At 45.2% G+C, this 16,719-nt stretch overlaps 2 protein-coding genes across 5 annotated transcripts; one reads left to right on the plus strand and one right to left on the minus strand.

Annotated features, from left to right (window-relative positions):
* Positions 1–587: 587 nt before the first annotated feature.
* ZBTB33 (zinc finger and BTB domain containing 33) lies at positions 588–10,682 on the minus strand. Of its 4 annotated transcripts, none has more exons than XM_054641756.2 (2): positions 10,463–10,682; positions 588–5,566 (listed from the first exon to the last, which is right to left on the minus strand). In XM_054641756.2, exons 1-2 carry the CDS (start codon positions 10,680–10,682, stop codon positions 3,528–3,530), a joined length of 2,259 nt encoding a protein of 752 aa, XP_054497731.2. In that variant the 3' UTR covers positions 588–3,527. The 4 variants fall into 4 exon arrangements, with proteins under 4 accessions (XP_054497731.2, XP_077042222.1, XP_077042221.1 ...); XM_077186107.1 differs by lacking the exon at positions 10,463–10,682 and adding an exon at positions 7,073–7,657; XM_077186106.1 differs by lacking the exon at positions 10,463–10,682 and adding an exon at positions 7,069–7,657.
* On the plus strand, positions 10,681–16,706 carry NKAP (NFKB activating protein). Its single transcript, XM_054641761.2, has 9 exons — positions 10,681–10,934; positions 11,298–11,378; positions 11,732–11,805; positions 12,022–12,141; positions 12,721–12,766; positions 13,148–13,263; positions 13,413–13,488; positions 13,947–14,096; positions 15,390–16,706. Exons 1-9 carry the CDS (start codon positions 10,681–10,683, stop codon positions 15,562–15,564), a joined length of 1,092 nt encoding a protein of 363 aa, XP_054497736.2. The 3' UTR covers positions 15,565–16,706.
* Positions 16,707–16,719: the final 13 nt, after the last annotated feature.

A 16,719-nucleotide genomic window follows, 5' to 3' on the forward strand; every position in this document is an offset into this window, starting at 1 on the left:
AGTGAGGCAGAAGCCCTATGCCACAGAGATGAAGGCATCTAGGACATAATTTGGTATGTTACTTATTAAATTGCATTCCTACATGCAATAAGAAGTCTACACAAAGCAAGTGACTATTTCCTGTTGGCCCCAGGTCACCAACAATGGAACTCTCACAAATCACAACCTTTCACCAGCTGGGAAGGAGAGCCCACACCACGAGTGAGCTGAAAGCACAGCACTGGTCCCTGTGTAGGTTTCACTGGTCCCTAGGCAGGGTTTTGTTGCCTTTGAGCTCATTTGCAGTGCCACAGTCTGTCAGAGTATTGCACAGTCTCAGAGTTCCCATCCACCCCATCTATCACAGCACTCAGCTCACAGCACACTGGGGTTCTTGAGCTGATTTGCCTTCTTGGAAAGTGTTCAACAGAACAAATTAAACAGCATCAAAACAAACAAACAAAACTAAAGCACAAATAAAACCACATTGCCCCGTTCCCCCCCACAGTGGGTTCCCTGCTTTTCCCAAAGACATGGAAAAGGAAGCTACAAAAGTGTTAGACTGTAGAAACACAGTTGCCATCAAAAAGAAACATACTGTGCTCACCTTGAGAATTAAACTTTTTTATTTTTGCCATAGAAAGCTCTAAAACTAATATCACGTGTTGATTAATGAAAAGTAGAACACAACTTTAAAAAGTATGTTAAGGAAAGACTGTACAACTATATACACCACAGACTGGGGAAACCAAGGAATGTTCACATGGAACATTTCCTAGGCAACAGTTGTAGATCTCAGAATTCAATGTATATAGTTGTCAGCTTCTGCATCTTTTTATAAGCTGCATGCCTTAACAGAACAAAATAAATAAGCAGTAGATGTTATTCAATATTTATTTAGTTCACAGAGTGGAATGTTATGGTATGTATCCCCAAAGAAACCAGACAGTGAGGATGCAGCCACCATTACCATATTCTGCAGCAGATCTGTAAATGGTTTTATATGCATAATAAACGACTGAGAGGTTTGCTACCTTAGCCTGTTGAAATTTTTCATTTCTATATAAATGCTTTGTCAGATTCAACCTTTTTCTTCCATCATCCCAAAGCCAATTTCTTAATATTTACATAAGTTTTTTCATTAAGTTAAACTGGAAGTTAAATGCTTACAAAAACAAACAAAAACACAAATGTAAGTGCAATAGCCAGAAATCTAAATATAAAAGCTTACTCATGGCCCCATAAAAAGTTTTCAAAGAATGGATTTAACATGTTTCCAAACCAATAAATACTGGAAGTGAAATTAAAGAAATGCTTTACATACCTCTGGACTTTGGATATTAAAATCACTTCCAAGGAAAACTGAAGACCCTGAGACACATGCAAGCACGAGTCTTCTAGCAAAAATAGTTACAAAGCCCTAATTTTCCAGTTTTCCTCCAAAAAGAGACCTTTACTAGGCACAGTTTAATTTAAGGTTTTAAATATATCAGCAGCAAATAGTGATAGCCATTATGTTTAATTCTGTACTCTGTAATGTATGCTTAACTCCAGATCCCAACACAGGCCATTTACTTAAGAGTTGGGCTCAATGATCCTTGTGGGTTCCTTCCAACTCAAGACTATTCTGTGATTAAACATGTGTCATATCAATAACAAAAATAACATTGCATTTGTCTCCACAAAGCTGAGGAAGTCCCACCACAGCACCAGCCAGCTGTGCAACACAGGCAATCCACACTCACATCCATGAGGAAAATGTGTGCCTGCAGAAATGCCACCTCAGTTACACCCCACATTTAAAGCATGACCCATTGTATCCAAAGGGGTCTGCAATATGATCTGGAAATCATCAGGTATATCATGTTCTTGGCTGACAAAGAAGAAGTGCTCAGCATCACATGCACCACATAAACAAATCCTCCTCCCATCAGTGCTCACGTGGATTTCTGGTATCGTTTTTGTAGCTCAACTTAGATTTGAACTGTTTCCCATTTAAGTGCCTTTCTGTGAAGAGTACTGTGTGTCTAAAACCTTTGAGAGTCATAAAATCAAGATACTAACTTAAAACATGAAAAAGAAAAGAGAAACCTGTAACTGCAATTTAAGCAATTAAAGGTTTCCATAACTAGTACTATGCACAATAGTCTTTCCCAGTCACCTCCAGAACTCGAGTTTTCATATTACCATTTACAAAAATTCAACAAGTCACTAACTCTGAAATGCTAAACTAGGACTCCAGCAAACAGCTGTTTTTCTCTACCATTTCCTGATCAAGTTGGACATCTAATTAATCTTTTAACTGTTAAAACAGGCACGAAATGAAAGGAGAGTAAAATGGCAACATAATAAACCCAAACCTGGAAACACCTGACAACTAGACAATTGCAAAGAAATTATACTTTGGGTCATGGTGAATAAAGGGTATTTTCTGGTTGTTGGTTTAGTCCTCATCTTCCAAAATGTATAAATGGGGGCAAGTGTGGGGTGAAATCCAAATCCCTGTTACACTTGAAGATCTAGCCAAACAGGCATATAGGATCTTCAGCAGCCTCAGTGCTAAACCATGAATTCATAGTTTTGAGAAATCTTCAGCTAAAAACAAATAATAGTTTTATCATTTCAAAATTCTGGACTGAAGCCCTTCATCTTGAAGTGGAAAAAAAAAAAAAAGGAACAGCACTTTATATCAAACTAATTACTGGCATTTTCTCCAGCAGTAAGAAAATGCAACAATATTTCTCAAGCTGTAAGGTAAAATTATCTCCTTCCTAAGTGTTCTAAGCTTCTTCACTATTCAGCTTTGTAGGGTTTGGTTTTTTCCCAATGCAAAAAGAGTAAAATAACAAGGTCCAGAACACTGAATACTTAGCTCACCACACTGCCAAGTGTAAGTAAAATTTGTTCAAGTTAGCCCTAACTGAGTATTGCTTGTTGACAAGACTTTTTGCATGAAGACAGATGATTCATAATATTTATAAAAGCAGAATTAGGATGCTAGCTCAAAAACAGACTACTCCAGTGTAGTAGGGGATCGTGTATTTTGGCCCCTTGTTCACAAATGTGAGTTGTGGGATTATTTTTTTTAAATGGTTCCATGACCAAGAGACTATGATGAAAAAATCTTACTGTTTTCTTGGTTAACATCTAAACAGAATTCAGCATTAAAGTGCTAACATGAAAGAAAGGATTTACATGGTAAATATGGGTACAGGAAATACCTCAATTAGTTTAGAAATATTTCTAGCTCTTTAGAAGGAATTGTACATTTTCAAGCCACAAGTCCTCAGGTTTTGATCAAATTTAACATATCTGAAAACTCTGATAGCGCCTTAGAATGTCTCACTCTCTATTCAAGTAAATTTTCTGATTAATTGCTTCCACAAATCACTGCAGTTAACATGGTCCATCTAAGTGTTACCATTTGGTTACTTGGTAGAACAACTTCTTTTGACTTTAACCTTTGATTTTACAACAATTTCAACAGTTCAGTTAAAACAGCTGCAATGCTCCTGCACTGAACCCTTTTTTCCAGCATTTCAAAGATTTCAGTAAGATTCTGGTATCACAAACTCAAATTCAGTACTTCCCTCTGACGGGTTTTGTTTAAAAATCGTTTCATTTCCCTGTGGAACAAAAATGTCATCCCAGGTGATTTGTTTGGCTGGAGAGTTGGAGGCTGTTCCCTCAGTGCCATCCTTCCCTGAGCCAACCCGATAGACAACTCCCGCCTGGCTGATGCCCGGGACGCTGCTGGGGCGGTCGCTGATGTAGGCGTACTGCCGGATCTGCAGGGACCTGCAGGGGTGCAGCCGGTACAGCTTGGTGTCCCCAGAGGGGTCCTGGCTGTGCACGGATCTGATGTGGGAGATGGTGATCTGGTAGTTGATGAAAGATTTGCCGCACGTCAAGCACTGGTACCTCCGCTCGCCGGTGTGGTGCAGTTCGTGCTTGGTGCGATACTCTGCGAGGGCAAAGACTTTGTCACAGTAGCGACAGGGGTACTTCTTCTCCCAGGAGTGCACGTTGAAATGTCTGCGCAGGCTGGTCAGGCACGCGTAGGACCTCTTGCACACGATGCAGATGTAGTAGACTCTGCCGTCCACTATGAGCTCGTAGTGGTCGTCGTGCTTCACTTTCATGCGTTTCCCCTTTGGAGATTCCTCACCAGACTTTTTGGGTGTGTCATCGGGCTTGGCTTCCCCTTCCTCAGAGTCACCCTTCACAGGGATGACTATGTCATAGGTGTCCTCGCCAATATTTGCATACACCTTACAGCCTGTGGATAAGCCTCCTATTTCAGTTGCTGTATCTAATGTTATGATTTTCTGCCCATCTGCCACATTCTTTGATGTTAGACCTGAACTTAATTCCTTGCTTCCAGAAAGGACATCTGAGATTTTTATTTTCAATTCTCCAGCTTTAGTAGATGACTCTTGGGAAAATGTAACAACCTGTTTTTTCTGTACACCTGATCCTTCAGTGCTCCCTGCCTTAGGAACAGAAGATTGCTGAACCAAAGAGCTGTTGCTGACCAAACCAGGACTAGAGGAGCTGATGATATCGACATCATCTTCAACAACCTCTTCATCATCAACAGCCGTTGCTTCCACTTCAGTTACAGAGCCATTATTGGATGGCTGCTGGTTCTCCTCAAGTAAATTAATTGTAGGAGTCACATGTGTTTGATGCAAGGAGCTGGTACCGAGTGAGGAGTTAAGCAGAGGCTTGTTCAGCACGATGATATTAGGAGTAAAATGCTGCGGCGTTGCCGAGGCAAATGATTCAGCACCTGATTGTGTTTGGCTCGGGCTCAGCTGAGTGGCAGACAAAGTGAGGTTCTGAGCTGCTGTGCTGTTTGTCAAATGGGGAGAGCCACCACTGCCACAGGATTTTTGGTCAGAAGCTCCAGCTGGACTTGAGCAAGGCTGGTTCTGGCTTGCAGCATTTTTGTCTTTAGTACATTCTTTTGGAGGAACGATCTCAGAACAAAAAATGACATCATCATCCTCCTCATCTGAATCGCTCACTGTAATTTTTGTAGTCTCATATTCTATGCCATGTAAGGAGAATGACTGTGTTATAACTGGCATCCCATCTGCTGCCTCTTGACCCTCTGGCCTGATTACAGTCACCTGTGTTTCAGCATCTCTTTGATTTGGACTAGAAGCTGAAGTTTTTGAAGCACTGTCTTTGACCTCGCTGGGCACATTCTTGCCTTCAGCCGGAGGGATGCCCAGATCAGCTATGAATTTAACACCCAGCTCCTGCCCTGATTTAATCAGTTCATCAAGTAAATCAGACCGGACACTGATTATTTTGGAACTATAAATATAATTAAGAATTTCTGCAAAAATTTCTGCTCTAACAAAGCTCAGTTCAACCACTTGACCAGCCACTGAGAAAAGCTGGTGAAAATATGTGCTTGAGGCTGAAAGGATGTTTCTGTGAGCTCGAAATTTCCGGTCCTCCACAATGACTGTAACATCACAAAAAAGTCCATGGCCACGTTGTTCATTCAAAGACTGAAGGAGCACACTAGAATATTGTGTGTCTGTTGCAGAAATAAGTTTTTTCCCCTCCATTCCTACAAAAGGAAAGCAAAAGATATCGAATTAGTAAAAATGCAGATTTACAGTTTTAACCGCATAACAACATTCACATATTTACTGTCTACTCATTCTTTAGGAAAAAACAAATCTGAGATACTGTTCAGAAGATTATGTGCTACTGCACTCCGCAAATTTGTTTCTTATTGTTGTTTGTCCTTTCCTCTTCTCCACAAGGTAAGTGGAATTCTGAATATATCCTCTGCTCTTACAAGGTGAGGAACAAAGAAACAACACCTCATCCTAAGCAACAGCAAGTAAGGTTAATTGTAAAACCAAGAAGATGGAAGCTTTGGGTCCCAAAAGCAGCTTTAAACATTATTAGTAATTTATTTTTAATTGTGAATTATTCCATAGATTGTTATGAGAAAGCCCAATACCATGAAGTTATTTATGGCCAGACACCAGAATCTATCTGTGTGTCTGCATATTACCAGTCAACTGAGTTAATGAAAACACTATGGATAGTGCACTTCCTTCCCCAGAAAAATAAACTTTTCTTTCCTCAGAAAAATAAACTTTTTTTAACCCCATATCATATATTTGCAAGGCTATGTATGTCAAACTGAGGCACTAAAGCAGCACCATAGCAAAACATATCTGCTAAGTCAAACTAACCTATCTGCTATCACTGCCCAATCAAAGCCCCCCAATAAGCCACAAAAAGCAACATCAAAATACAGAACAGCGAACCACGGGCTCTAATTTTGCCCGTAAAACTTTTATTTCCGCAGGCCAGGCCGGGCCGGGCCGGGCCGGATGAGACGCCGATGCCGGAGTCCCGCGGCCGCCGCTCGCCAGCCCGGGGAGCGCGCCCCGCCCGGCTGCCCCGCGACCCCGGGGGGCCCGGCCGTGAGAGCCGCGCTCCGAGCGGAGCCGCCGCCGGGGCAGCAGCGGCCGGTCCGCGGCCGGAGGCCGAGCGGGAGCGGCGGCGCTGACAGCGGCGGGCCCGGGGAGCGGCCTGGCAGCACCGGGCCCGGGCTGACGGGCGGCCCCTCCGCTGCTCCCCGAGCCGTGCTGAGCCCCCAGCGGGGCGAGAGGGGCAGCCGAGCCCGCCGAGCCCGCGTTACCTGTGCCGCGCTCCGGCCGCGGCCCCGCCGCCTCCCGCACCTCCGGACCCGCCGCACCGCCGCCGGAGGGCGCTGCCGGCGCTGCCCTCGGCTCTGACCCGAGCGGCCTCGGGAACCGTCGGGCCGGGGCGGGGCCGGGCCGCGCTCCCGCCGCTCCCGACCGGGCCGGGCCCACCCCGCGCTCCCGCCGCCGGCAGCAGCCCCGAGGCCGCGGGGCTCCGGACACCGCCTGGGACGCACCGCCCGCACACCGCCCCCCGCCTGCCGAGGTGCCGAGCGTGCGGCCCCGACCCCGCTCCAGCGCAGGCCGTGGGACGCCCCGGGTCCCGCACACGGGCCTTGCTGCGGCCTCGGCAATTCCCGCCGGGCTCCCGGCTCCCCCGCGTCCCGGCGGCGGCAAAGCCCGGCACCTGCCCTGCGGCTGAGCGTGTGGATAGGGCCGTGCAGACGCTATTTGCCGCTGAGTGTCATTTCCTTCCCGGGGGTATCGGCGCTGCTCTGCCAACGCTGACGCAGCCGGCACCTCCGCCTGGCACCGAGGGGAGCTCACACCCACACCTGAGCTCAAAGCCCCCCCTGCTCCTGCTGCGGGAGCATTTGTTTGGAATCCTCTGCGCCACAGAGACACGTGTTAGACTCTGCCAGCACTGTACGGACATGCACGGCTTTGGCACAAACTGCCTTTGACCAAAATGACTCAAATGCCCATGCGACACGTGGCCACCAAAGTGACACATCCGCAGCGCGGCCTCTTGGAAACTCTTTCTGTTCAGGAATGCTCCAAGATCACCAAGATCATAAAAGATATTTTGCGTCTTTGGTTACTGATTTGTTCCTTTTTTTTTCCCCTATGCATTTTGTAGACTTGAACCACAGGGGTTCCTGATTTTTATTTTTCTTAAGATTCAAAAACTTTGACAAGAACAAATGTCCTGTCAAGTTCAACGAAAAACGTAACAGGCCACAGCCACTGGTAGACATGACTGCAATCCTTCACCTCATAAATCAGCAATGAAATGGTCCTGCCTAGGTTTATGAGCAAGAAATACATAATAATCTTTCTTCTAGCAAGAAAGTCACCTGCCAGGCTCCCTGTATTTGTGTAGTTAGTAACAAAAGTTCCTTTTTGAGGTGAGCCTTCAGATTTTAAATGTTACAAAAGCAGTTTCTGTTTATTTATAGGTTTTACCAGAGAGTCAATTGGATGAGGATAAATAATAGAACACACTCATCAGGAAAAACATAGGCTTTTCTTCCTCATATGACCCTTCAATTCTCTTCTCCTTTGATACAGGTTCTGCATAATTTTTAAACAGGAGGCTACATTAAATGAAAATAATACTATAATTGTTTTAATATTTAATCCAGTGCTTTTTTCCTCCTCCAAAAATGTGTGATGGCCCAAATTAAACAATTTCTTAACCTTTCATCCTCCAGCTTTAAGGACTTTTCTTCTCACTGCCTCTTCCCATACTAAAAATCTAACAGGAAAATTTACATCTACAGATGAGCACTGACTTGGAAGGATCCCTGCTCCTGAAGCATCACCAGATCTCAAAAATCAGGTTTGAACCACTTATTCTGAGGCACAGAAATGCTGCCTGATTTAAAAGCTGCTGGGAGAGCTGCACCATCTCCTTGGCTTTTACCTTTCTCACAGCAGCTTTTCTCTATGGCAACTCCTTCTGTCAGACATAAAATCTGAACCCCCTGTCACATTGCTGCAGTCAGGGCACAGAAAATGCTCTCCCCAGCTCAGCCAGTTTGACTGAAGCTGTCACCATCTTGCTGCACCTCAAAGCTGAATTTCAATGTGCATTTTTTTTGTCAACATGCATCTCCTATTTTAGAGGCTGTTTTTTCCACTTTTATGTTTAGATAAGCCAAGAAAGTGTTTGGTGATTCAAGTCACATAAAATCTTACAATGTAAATACCAATATGAAAGAACCATTTTATCTAAGATACTGACAAGAAACATCTAGGATACAGAACTACATGTGGTCTTTTTGGAACTACAAAAATAAGAGACCCAATAGCAACTTTTATCTTAATGTATAGAAGTGATCAAAAAAACTTTGGGATGGAGGGTCTGAAAATATGAAGTACAAATTTAAAGAAATTTATGTGCAGGCTTTTGCAAGAAGACAAAACAGTATGCAGTAACATACTGTTATGTATGTTACTGCATACTGTTTTGTAATTCAGTAACAAGTTTTCAATTAAGCAGTTTGAGAAGCTCTTTTGTTTTTAAAAAATCCACTTTGTGAGAATAGAAAATTTTTTTAAAGAGCTGAAAAAATTGAGAAACAAAGTAACATAGTAACATTCTTCATCATGAAAACATGTATTTTACATTAAAGTAAATTAAACTTTATAAGCAGAACAGTAAAGGGTTTTCAATAAAATTGAAATTCAATATTATCCTACCTAAGACTACCTTTAAGGACAGAAATATTCTTCCACTGTGGGAATTTAAAATAAAATATCACTGCTTCTGACTCAAAAATACAAATTTCCACTGTTTGTGCCTTGAAGAAATCTCTGAAAGTATTTCTCCTGCCAATCCCATTATATAAAGCCTCATATAACTGAATTAAGAGTCCAGTGATCCTTTTACTGACATTAGAGGTTGTTGTAGATGCTCTTATGTACTGCATGACATTATAACTTGTGCACTTCAAGTCACCTAACAATATTAGCTAACACAGGTGCAGAGTGCTCCTGAGGCAGATGTTTTAGTCACCATTTAGTCAGATCTAAAATCATTTAAAATTAGTTTGTCAAAATAATCCCAAGAAGGGAGAAACTGGGCTGTGCCCACACAGACACAGGTGGCAGTAACACCACACACATGGACAATCTCTGGGAAATCTTTTATGCATGTGGTTCTTTGCACCCAAAAAAATACACAATTTAAATAGGCTTCTTCCATCTTGCAAAAAATTTTATGCTGCTTATGGTAGGTTTGGGAGCTAAAATACTGTTTAATTTGTGAAAAAGAGCTGGCATACCCTGACATAATTTCTACACAGCATAAACCAGCATGGGTTTCCCAGGGTGGAGCAGCTGTCCAGAATGTCCCGTTTACCCGAGCTGGCCAGACCCAGCCGTGTTACACTGCACTTCCAGAGCTGAGCACAAACTCGGGTTCATTTAAGAAAGCTCCGTGGCAACGTGGTCAAACCTGAGCGGGAAGGGCGCTCACAGAAGAGAGAGTGTCTTATCTGAATACATAATTTGTATCATCTTTGTAGATAAAGGTTAAGGAAAAGACTTAAGATCATCAACTCCAACCGTGAACCCAGCGCCAGCCACATGTTCACCATCAAACCATGTCCTTAACTGCCACTCCACAGGGTTTTTAACATTTCCGGGGATGCTGACTCCACCACTTCGCCGGGCAGCCTATTCCTGTGCTTGATAACCTTTCCCATGAAAAAAATTTCGTAATACCCAACCTAAACTTCGCCTGACGCAACTCGGGGCCGTTTCCTCTCGTCCTGTCAGCTTTGCCCCGAGCCGCCGCAGCGGGACGGCGCCAGCGCCGTGTCAGGCCGCGCCGGGCGCCCGAACACCGAGACCGGGCCTTGCCGGGCCGGGCCGTGTCAGGCGGCGCCGGGCCCGGGCAGGGAGGGGGAACCCCGCCGGGCACGGTGAGCTGTCCGCGGGGCGGTGCTGCTGTCGGCCCGCCCTGGACAGCTCCCGGGGCCGCGGCCCCGCGCCGGTGCCCGCGGAGCGGGGCGGAGCCGGGCCCGCGCCGCCACCGCCCCCCGCCCGCGGCTCGCGCCCCGTCGGTGCCTCACCTTCCGCCGCCGCCGTGCGCGCGTCCATCGCTGCCGGGCGGCCGCCGCGGGGCACAAAAGGAGCCGCCGCCGCCGCCGCCACCGCCGCCGCGTTGCCGGCCGCGCGGGTGGGGCGGTGACCCCGCGGGCGGGGCCGCCCCGCTCCCGCCCCGCTCCCGCCCCGCTCCCGCCCGGCCGGGAGGGCACCGGAAGCCGCCGGAAGCGCCTCCGCTTCCGCCATGGCGCCCGCGTCGCGCTCCCGCTCCCCGCCCGCCGCCAGCTCCGAGCGCCGCGGCCGCCGTTCCCGGTCCCGCTCCCGGTCCCGCTCCCGGTCCCGCGAGCGCAATGGCCCGAGGCGCCTGAGCCACCGGCGGAGCCGCAGCCGCTCCCGCAGCCCCGGCGCGCCGCGCTCCTCCACGCACCACGGGCACCACCACCACGGCAAATGGCCCGAGTACTACGAGAAGGAGAAGGAGGAGATCCTGCGGCAGAGGTGAGCGCGGGTCGGGCCTGCCCTGCCGGGCCCCGCTCCCGGGAGGGGCAGGTGCCGCGGGTGCGGCCGGGCCTGGTTCCGTACGGCCCCGTCACGGACTCTCGGTCCCCTCACGGGCTCTCCGTCCCGGGGGGACGGCACGGAGCTCGGCTGGAAGGGGGTAACAGCTGCTACCGCCGATCCTCCGCAGTGCGCGGAGCTTTGCTGCCAGACCGCCCCTGCGAGCTTGCTCCTTGCTGCGAGTTGTTTCTTATCCTTCCTGCCGCTGATTCAGGCGATTAGATACACTGACGTGTAGGACTTTAAATGTTTGTGTGCTGGGTATTACAAAGTAGGCGCCAGTGACGGTGTTTTCCTTTACAGAAGACTCAATGAGAGAGAGAGAATTGGAGAACTGGGGGCACCTGAAGTCTGGGGACTGTCACCAAAAGTTCCTGACCCAGAGTAAGGCATGCTGTTTCTTCATGTTTTTTATAATATTAATGACATATCAGTTCAGTTTATAAAAATGCTTTATCCCTGTGTTAGTCATGGTGTCACAATACTTATTGTATCCGTTCCTTTCTGAAGCAACATATTGAGACTAGTATTTTTTCAACCAAATAATTCCAACATACCAATTATGCAGTATGTGATTTATCGTAGATCAGGTGACTGTTGTGTTGTGGTTCTAAATTAGCTCTTTAATATTTTACTACCTTGCAAAGGTTGACTCAAAATGTCTTTGGTCATATGTATACCTTTGATCTTGAGTACAACAAAACAGATTTTAAGTAGCAAACCGTTCTTTTATCCAGTTCCGATGAGCACACACCGGTAGAAGATGAAGAGGCAAAATCTAAGAGTAGTTCTTCGGATTCCAGCTCAGAAGGTATTTTGTTTGGCTTGCACAGCTTTTTTGAAAATGGGAAGCTATTGTGGTTTAGAATCTGCTGCTGCTGCTTGCAGGAGGTTCCCTGGCTTAGATGGGTGGAAGTGGCTGGGGTGGGCTCCAGCTCAAAGGAGAGCATTGCTTGGGGAAGATTGGGGAATATATATGGAACTAGATGCTCTTTGTTCTCTAATGTTATGTTTGAAAACATTCTAGAGGAAAAGAAGAAAAAGAAGAAGAAAAAACAAAAGAAGAAACGTAAAGCATCCAAAAGAAGGCGCAGGAAACATTCTGAGGACAGCGACAGTGACTCAGAGTCTGAGCAGAACTCCAGTGGTAAGACAAGAGGGTTTCAGCTTGCAGTCTGACCTCAGGAAAGGGGATTTCTGAATTTAGCATCCACTGGGCCTCTCATGCCAGACATCTGTTTGATATGTTCTCATACAGCCAATACTGTAGGGAGCTTTCTACTAACGCTTTTCCAGTATAACAATGTCCTATCAGGGGATGTACTGGGGCATTCTGGTAGAGGCAGTTAGTGCTGGGAATAGGCTCAGGGTTAGGGTAGTGGTTAGTGTAATTCTTAGCAGTAGGGTTAGGGGAGTGGTTAGACTTAGTGTTGAGAGAATAAAAGAGCCTTCGGCTCCAAGAGCACTGGGACTGGAAAAGGCATGCCAAGGCAATCCCAGCAAGGCCCCAGCATTCTACATCTACATATTTCTGACCTGGAAAACCTATATTATTGACTTTGGGTTAGGGCTAGGGCTTAGGGTTAGGGTTGAAAGAGTCAAAGAGCCCACAGCTCCATGAACAGTGGGGCTCTAAAAGGCATGACATGTTATTCACAGGGCAGTAAGCCACTTAGTTAAAACTAATAATTTCATTTTGATAATATATACACTTTCTTTTTTTCAGATGAAGATAAAAAGAAAAGCAAGAAGAAGAAAAAGAAGAACAAAAAGTAAGTGTCATGGTTGCTGTGTCATTTTGGCTGTTGTTGGCTGGAGGGTGGCTCAGTTTTCTTCACAGGACCTGAGGGAGCCTGAGGACCTTGGGTAATTTGCAAGAGCTGGCAAATAATGTTAATTTGATGGATTTTATTTAAATCTACACAATTGTGCAGCACAAACAACTCCCTGTAGAGCCACTTTCTAACATTCTGTGAAAGTTAAAACAGAACATATATATTGTCTCGGCTTTGCTGTAAAGTATGAAACAGCAGACAGCCATTCTTCCTATAGGTGGAAGTTGCCTTGAGAAACTAATTATTTGAGTATGATTCCAAGCACCTTCTTTAATCTTAAATTTTGATAAATAGCATGTCTGTCTGGCTTTATCGCAGGAAAAAGTATAAGAAAAAGAAAGCTAAGAAGAGCAGGAAGGAATCCAGTGATTCAAGCAGTGAAGATTCCGATGATGAAATGCTTCAAGGGGATGATCTCTGGATAGAGAGGTCAAGTAGGTTCACCTGACTTTAAACTTGGGTGGAAACTTCTTGATGTCCTTTTTGTGGATTTGTTGTTAGGTGTTGCTGACCTGTGCAACCCTTCTGATAACAAAGAACAATGGACACAAGATTAATCTTCCTCATTATTTGATTGTTGCAGAAAATACTGAAGCTGATAGTTTGATTGGACCAGAGGCTCCCAAAACTCACGCATCTCAGGATGATAGGCCTTTGAAGTGAGTAGCCAGCTCTAATGGTACTTGATCAAATCAAGTAAATCAAGTGTGAAAGTTACTGTTCAAAAGGGCTGTTGCAACAATAATGCATGCAGAGGGAGAAATGCTGTGCCAGAAATTCACAGGCTGGTTCTAGTGGTGCTAGGCTTTCCCCTGGCCTGAACTGGGGTAGAAGAGTCTGGTTTATGCTTTTTAGCCTTGATTCCTAGAAAAATCAATTGTAAGTGCCTTTACTCTAAAGGTTGGCAGTATTGTGACTTTGTAGTGTCATCAGAATGAGCTGATAATGTAAGATACTGTTGCTAGTGTTGCCATAAGGAAGAAACAGGTCAATATGTGGGAATGAACAAGAAAGTGTTTAAAAATGCAGCTGTATATAGTAGTGAAGAGGGAATTTGGATGTTTAGCTCAAGCTCTCTCTATCTGAAGCTACTGACGTCACCACTCTTGTTTTTTAGCTATGGCCATGCCCTCCTGCCCGGGGAAGGTGCAGCCATGGCAGAGTACGTCAAAGCAGGGAAGCGCATTCCCCGCAGAGGCGAAATCGGCTTGACCAGTGAAGAGATCGCTTCGTTTGAGAGCTCTGGTTATGTCATGAGTGGCAGCAGGTATGGTTTTGATGATGGCAATGGTTCAGTGGAATTTTCAAGAGCTGTTTTCTCTGCTGGCTGAACAGAAGACTGCTTCAAAGCTCTGCTTGCAAGCATGGAGGAGAAGGTGCTCTACTTGCAATAATCTACACTAAGCTCCCCATTGCTCTAGGGATGGATAGTGAGTTTTTCAAAGACACTTTCTCCTCAAGAGCAAAAGTTCTTTATAACCAATACTCTTCTAATTATTTCAAATGAAGAGGTGCTTGTGTCAGGTGGCTCAAAAGTGCTCTGTTTGGACAGCCCTAGGGATGCGCTGGCCCTTCAGCAGGAGACAAATCAATGTGTGAGAGGTTGGCTGCACTTTTTTCTCTGTGACCAGCAGGAACCTCACTTAAATTTTAGTGAGCCAGCAGCTGACACCCTGGGGGTAGGGGAAGCTTCTGGCTGACTGCCTGAGAACAGACATCCCCAGAAATCAGTTCCTTGCAGTGCCACACTCCTTCCTGGGAAGGTTAGTGTGCAGTTTGGATTATCTAGTTTAGATTAGCTGTTTTGCCAGTTGGCAGGGTCAGCACAAAAGATTCAGATACCAACTTCAAGGACTAAGTATAATTTGCTACAGTGAATTTTCTACAGTGCAAAACTGCAAAGAATTACAAAGGATAAGCTAAGTAATTCACCTAATCATTACTGCAAAAGATTGCCTAGAGTGATTAAGAAAGATACATCACCAGTTACCCTAATACTTTACCATCATTCAGTCTGCACATGAGCTGGTGAGCCCCAGTCACAGCAAAGGATTGGAGAACCATTCCTGGGAATTCCTACATGGTGTGTCCACCTGTAGGCAAGTCTTTACTGTGAGAGGGCCCAGCTTTTAGACTGTAGAATAAACAAGCTTACACAACTTCTAGTGCAGGAACATCTGGTTTCATCCTCCTCTTGGGTTCCACCCACAACCTGGCCAGGGCTCAAGGAGGAACCAAGGAAGCTGGCTTTGATCATATACCTTCAAACAAGGCCAGATGCCTGATTTCATGCCTTTGTCTAGTTTCTAAATGCAGAAAGACAAGTATATTCTTATCACGCTGCATGTTTCACTAATGATCATGGATATTACCTTAGTGAGTGGATACAAATATAACATTTTGTTGGGAGGTTCATCTAGAGGTCAACTTTGGCTCAGGACCTGTTGTTCAGGCCCTTGGTACTTCAGTATCTTTATTTAAAGCCCCTGAACACATTCAGGGCTGTTGATGGCTGGAAGCTGTGCCAGGGCACAGCTGATGTACCCCTGTTCCCCCACAGGCACCGGCGCATGGAAGCTGTGCGGCTGCGGAAAGAGAACCAGATCTACAGCGCAGATGAAAAGAGAGCTCTGGCATCCTTCAACCAGGAGGAGAGGAGGAAACGAGAGAATAAGATCCTTGCAAGCTTTCGAGAGATGGTCTACAGAAAGACTAAAGGCAAAGAGGAAAAATAATCCTTCATTTGAGCTGTACACCACAGCTTGCACTGCGTGGCAGCTAATGCAGTCCAGCTGTGATTTGAAGAAAGCTGCAGGTGCTGCAGCACCTTTCACCCAACAGGGCCAAGCCTCAGGAGTGGATTACTTGTGTCAAGGAAACGGAGTTATTTTCATCAGATTTTCTTGGATGGTTTGTTTACCATCTACAAGGAAGCCCTGTAAAGAGAAAGGCTACAAGGCAGGAACAGGCGGGGAAGATCAGAGGTGTCAATGTTCTGCACGCGCTTTGAATCTGACAAGCCAAAGGATCCCATGGGAAGGTTTTGTTACCTAATGTCTATAAGTGTGATTTTTTTATTCCATTTATTTTTATTAATCATAGGATCATTTAGCTTGGGAAAGACCTTTAACAAGCTACTAGCACCAGTAGCAAAAATGAAGGAACTCCTGAGTTCCTGTTTTAAGATCCAGAACAGTCCACTATTTTTTCACAAGTCTTTTAAATTTAGGTTTTTCCTCAAAACAGTTTAGTTTGGTTTGTGATTCAAACCAGACATGTACATATTTTGTAAATTAGTTTGTAATTTAATACAGATGGGCTTCAGTTACTTTAGAGGAAGCAGATGGCAACTGAGGTGTAAAGTAACAGTAGTAGGAGGGTCTGATATTCAATCACTGAAACACATGGTGAAGAACTGAGTTGCTTGCTTCTTTTTCTCCTATGTTATACATAGGCATCAGTGCAGTGGGGTGCAGTGATTGGAACCCCTGGATGTACACAGGTGGTAACAAGGATGTATCTTTCAATTTATTTGAAATGTTTTTGTTTATGGAAGTGTTCTAGATTAAACCCTTCTTTTAACTCCTGTAGTATTTTACTTTGGTCTGTTTCAGCAGTATTACATGGTTTGCTTTAAACTGTGCTTGGAGGCTTTGCTCAGGCAGTGCTTATGTGATGGTTATTGTTGATTCAACTGCCTATTTCCAAACATATCTCCTGGAACTTCTTTTTCTCAAATGTTTCTTAAAACAAAATGGGTTTTAGAGATGGGTTGTTTCTTTTTTTGTTCTCCTAATTTATTTTTTTTTTCCTCTAAGTCTAGCAACAGAGATGTCTTGTATATTTTTATCAAGAAAATAAAAGTCCTATAATGTTTTCCCTGGAGTTCC

This window comes from Agelaius phoeniceus, chromosome 14 (assembly GCF_051311805.1).
Source record: "Agelaius phoeniceus isolate bAgePho1 chromosome 14, bAgePho1.hap1, whole genome shotgun sequence".
Classification (NCBI taxonomy): domain Eukaryota; kingdom Metazoa; phylum Chordata; class Aves; order Passeriformes; family Icteridae; genus Agelaius; species Agelaius phoeniceus.

Excerpts from the sequence above, each read along its gene's own strand:
- ZBTB33 (XM_054641756.2), bottom strand. The coding sequence starts at position 10,682 with ATGGCGGAAGCGGAGGCGCTTCCGGCGGCTTCCGGTGCCCTCCCGGCC. Across the intron at positions 5,567-10,462 it reads GCGCACGGCGGCGGCGGAAG|GAATGGAGGGGAAAAAACTT; the intron begins GTGAGGCACCGA and ends TTCCTTTTGTAG.
- NKAP (XM_054641761.2), top strand. The coding sequence starts at position 10,681 with ATGGCGCCCGCGTCGCGCTCCCGCTCCCCGCCCGCCGCCAGCTCCGAG. Across the intron at positions 12,767-13,147 it reads AAGAAAAAGAAGAACAAAAA|GAAAAAGTATAAGAAAAAGA; the intron begins GTAAGTGTCATG and ends GCTTTATCGCAG. Across the intron at positions 14,097-15,389 it reads TATGTCATGAGTGGCAGCAG|GCACCGGCGCATGGAAGCTG; the intron begins GTATGGTTTTGA and ends GTTCCCCCACAG.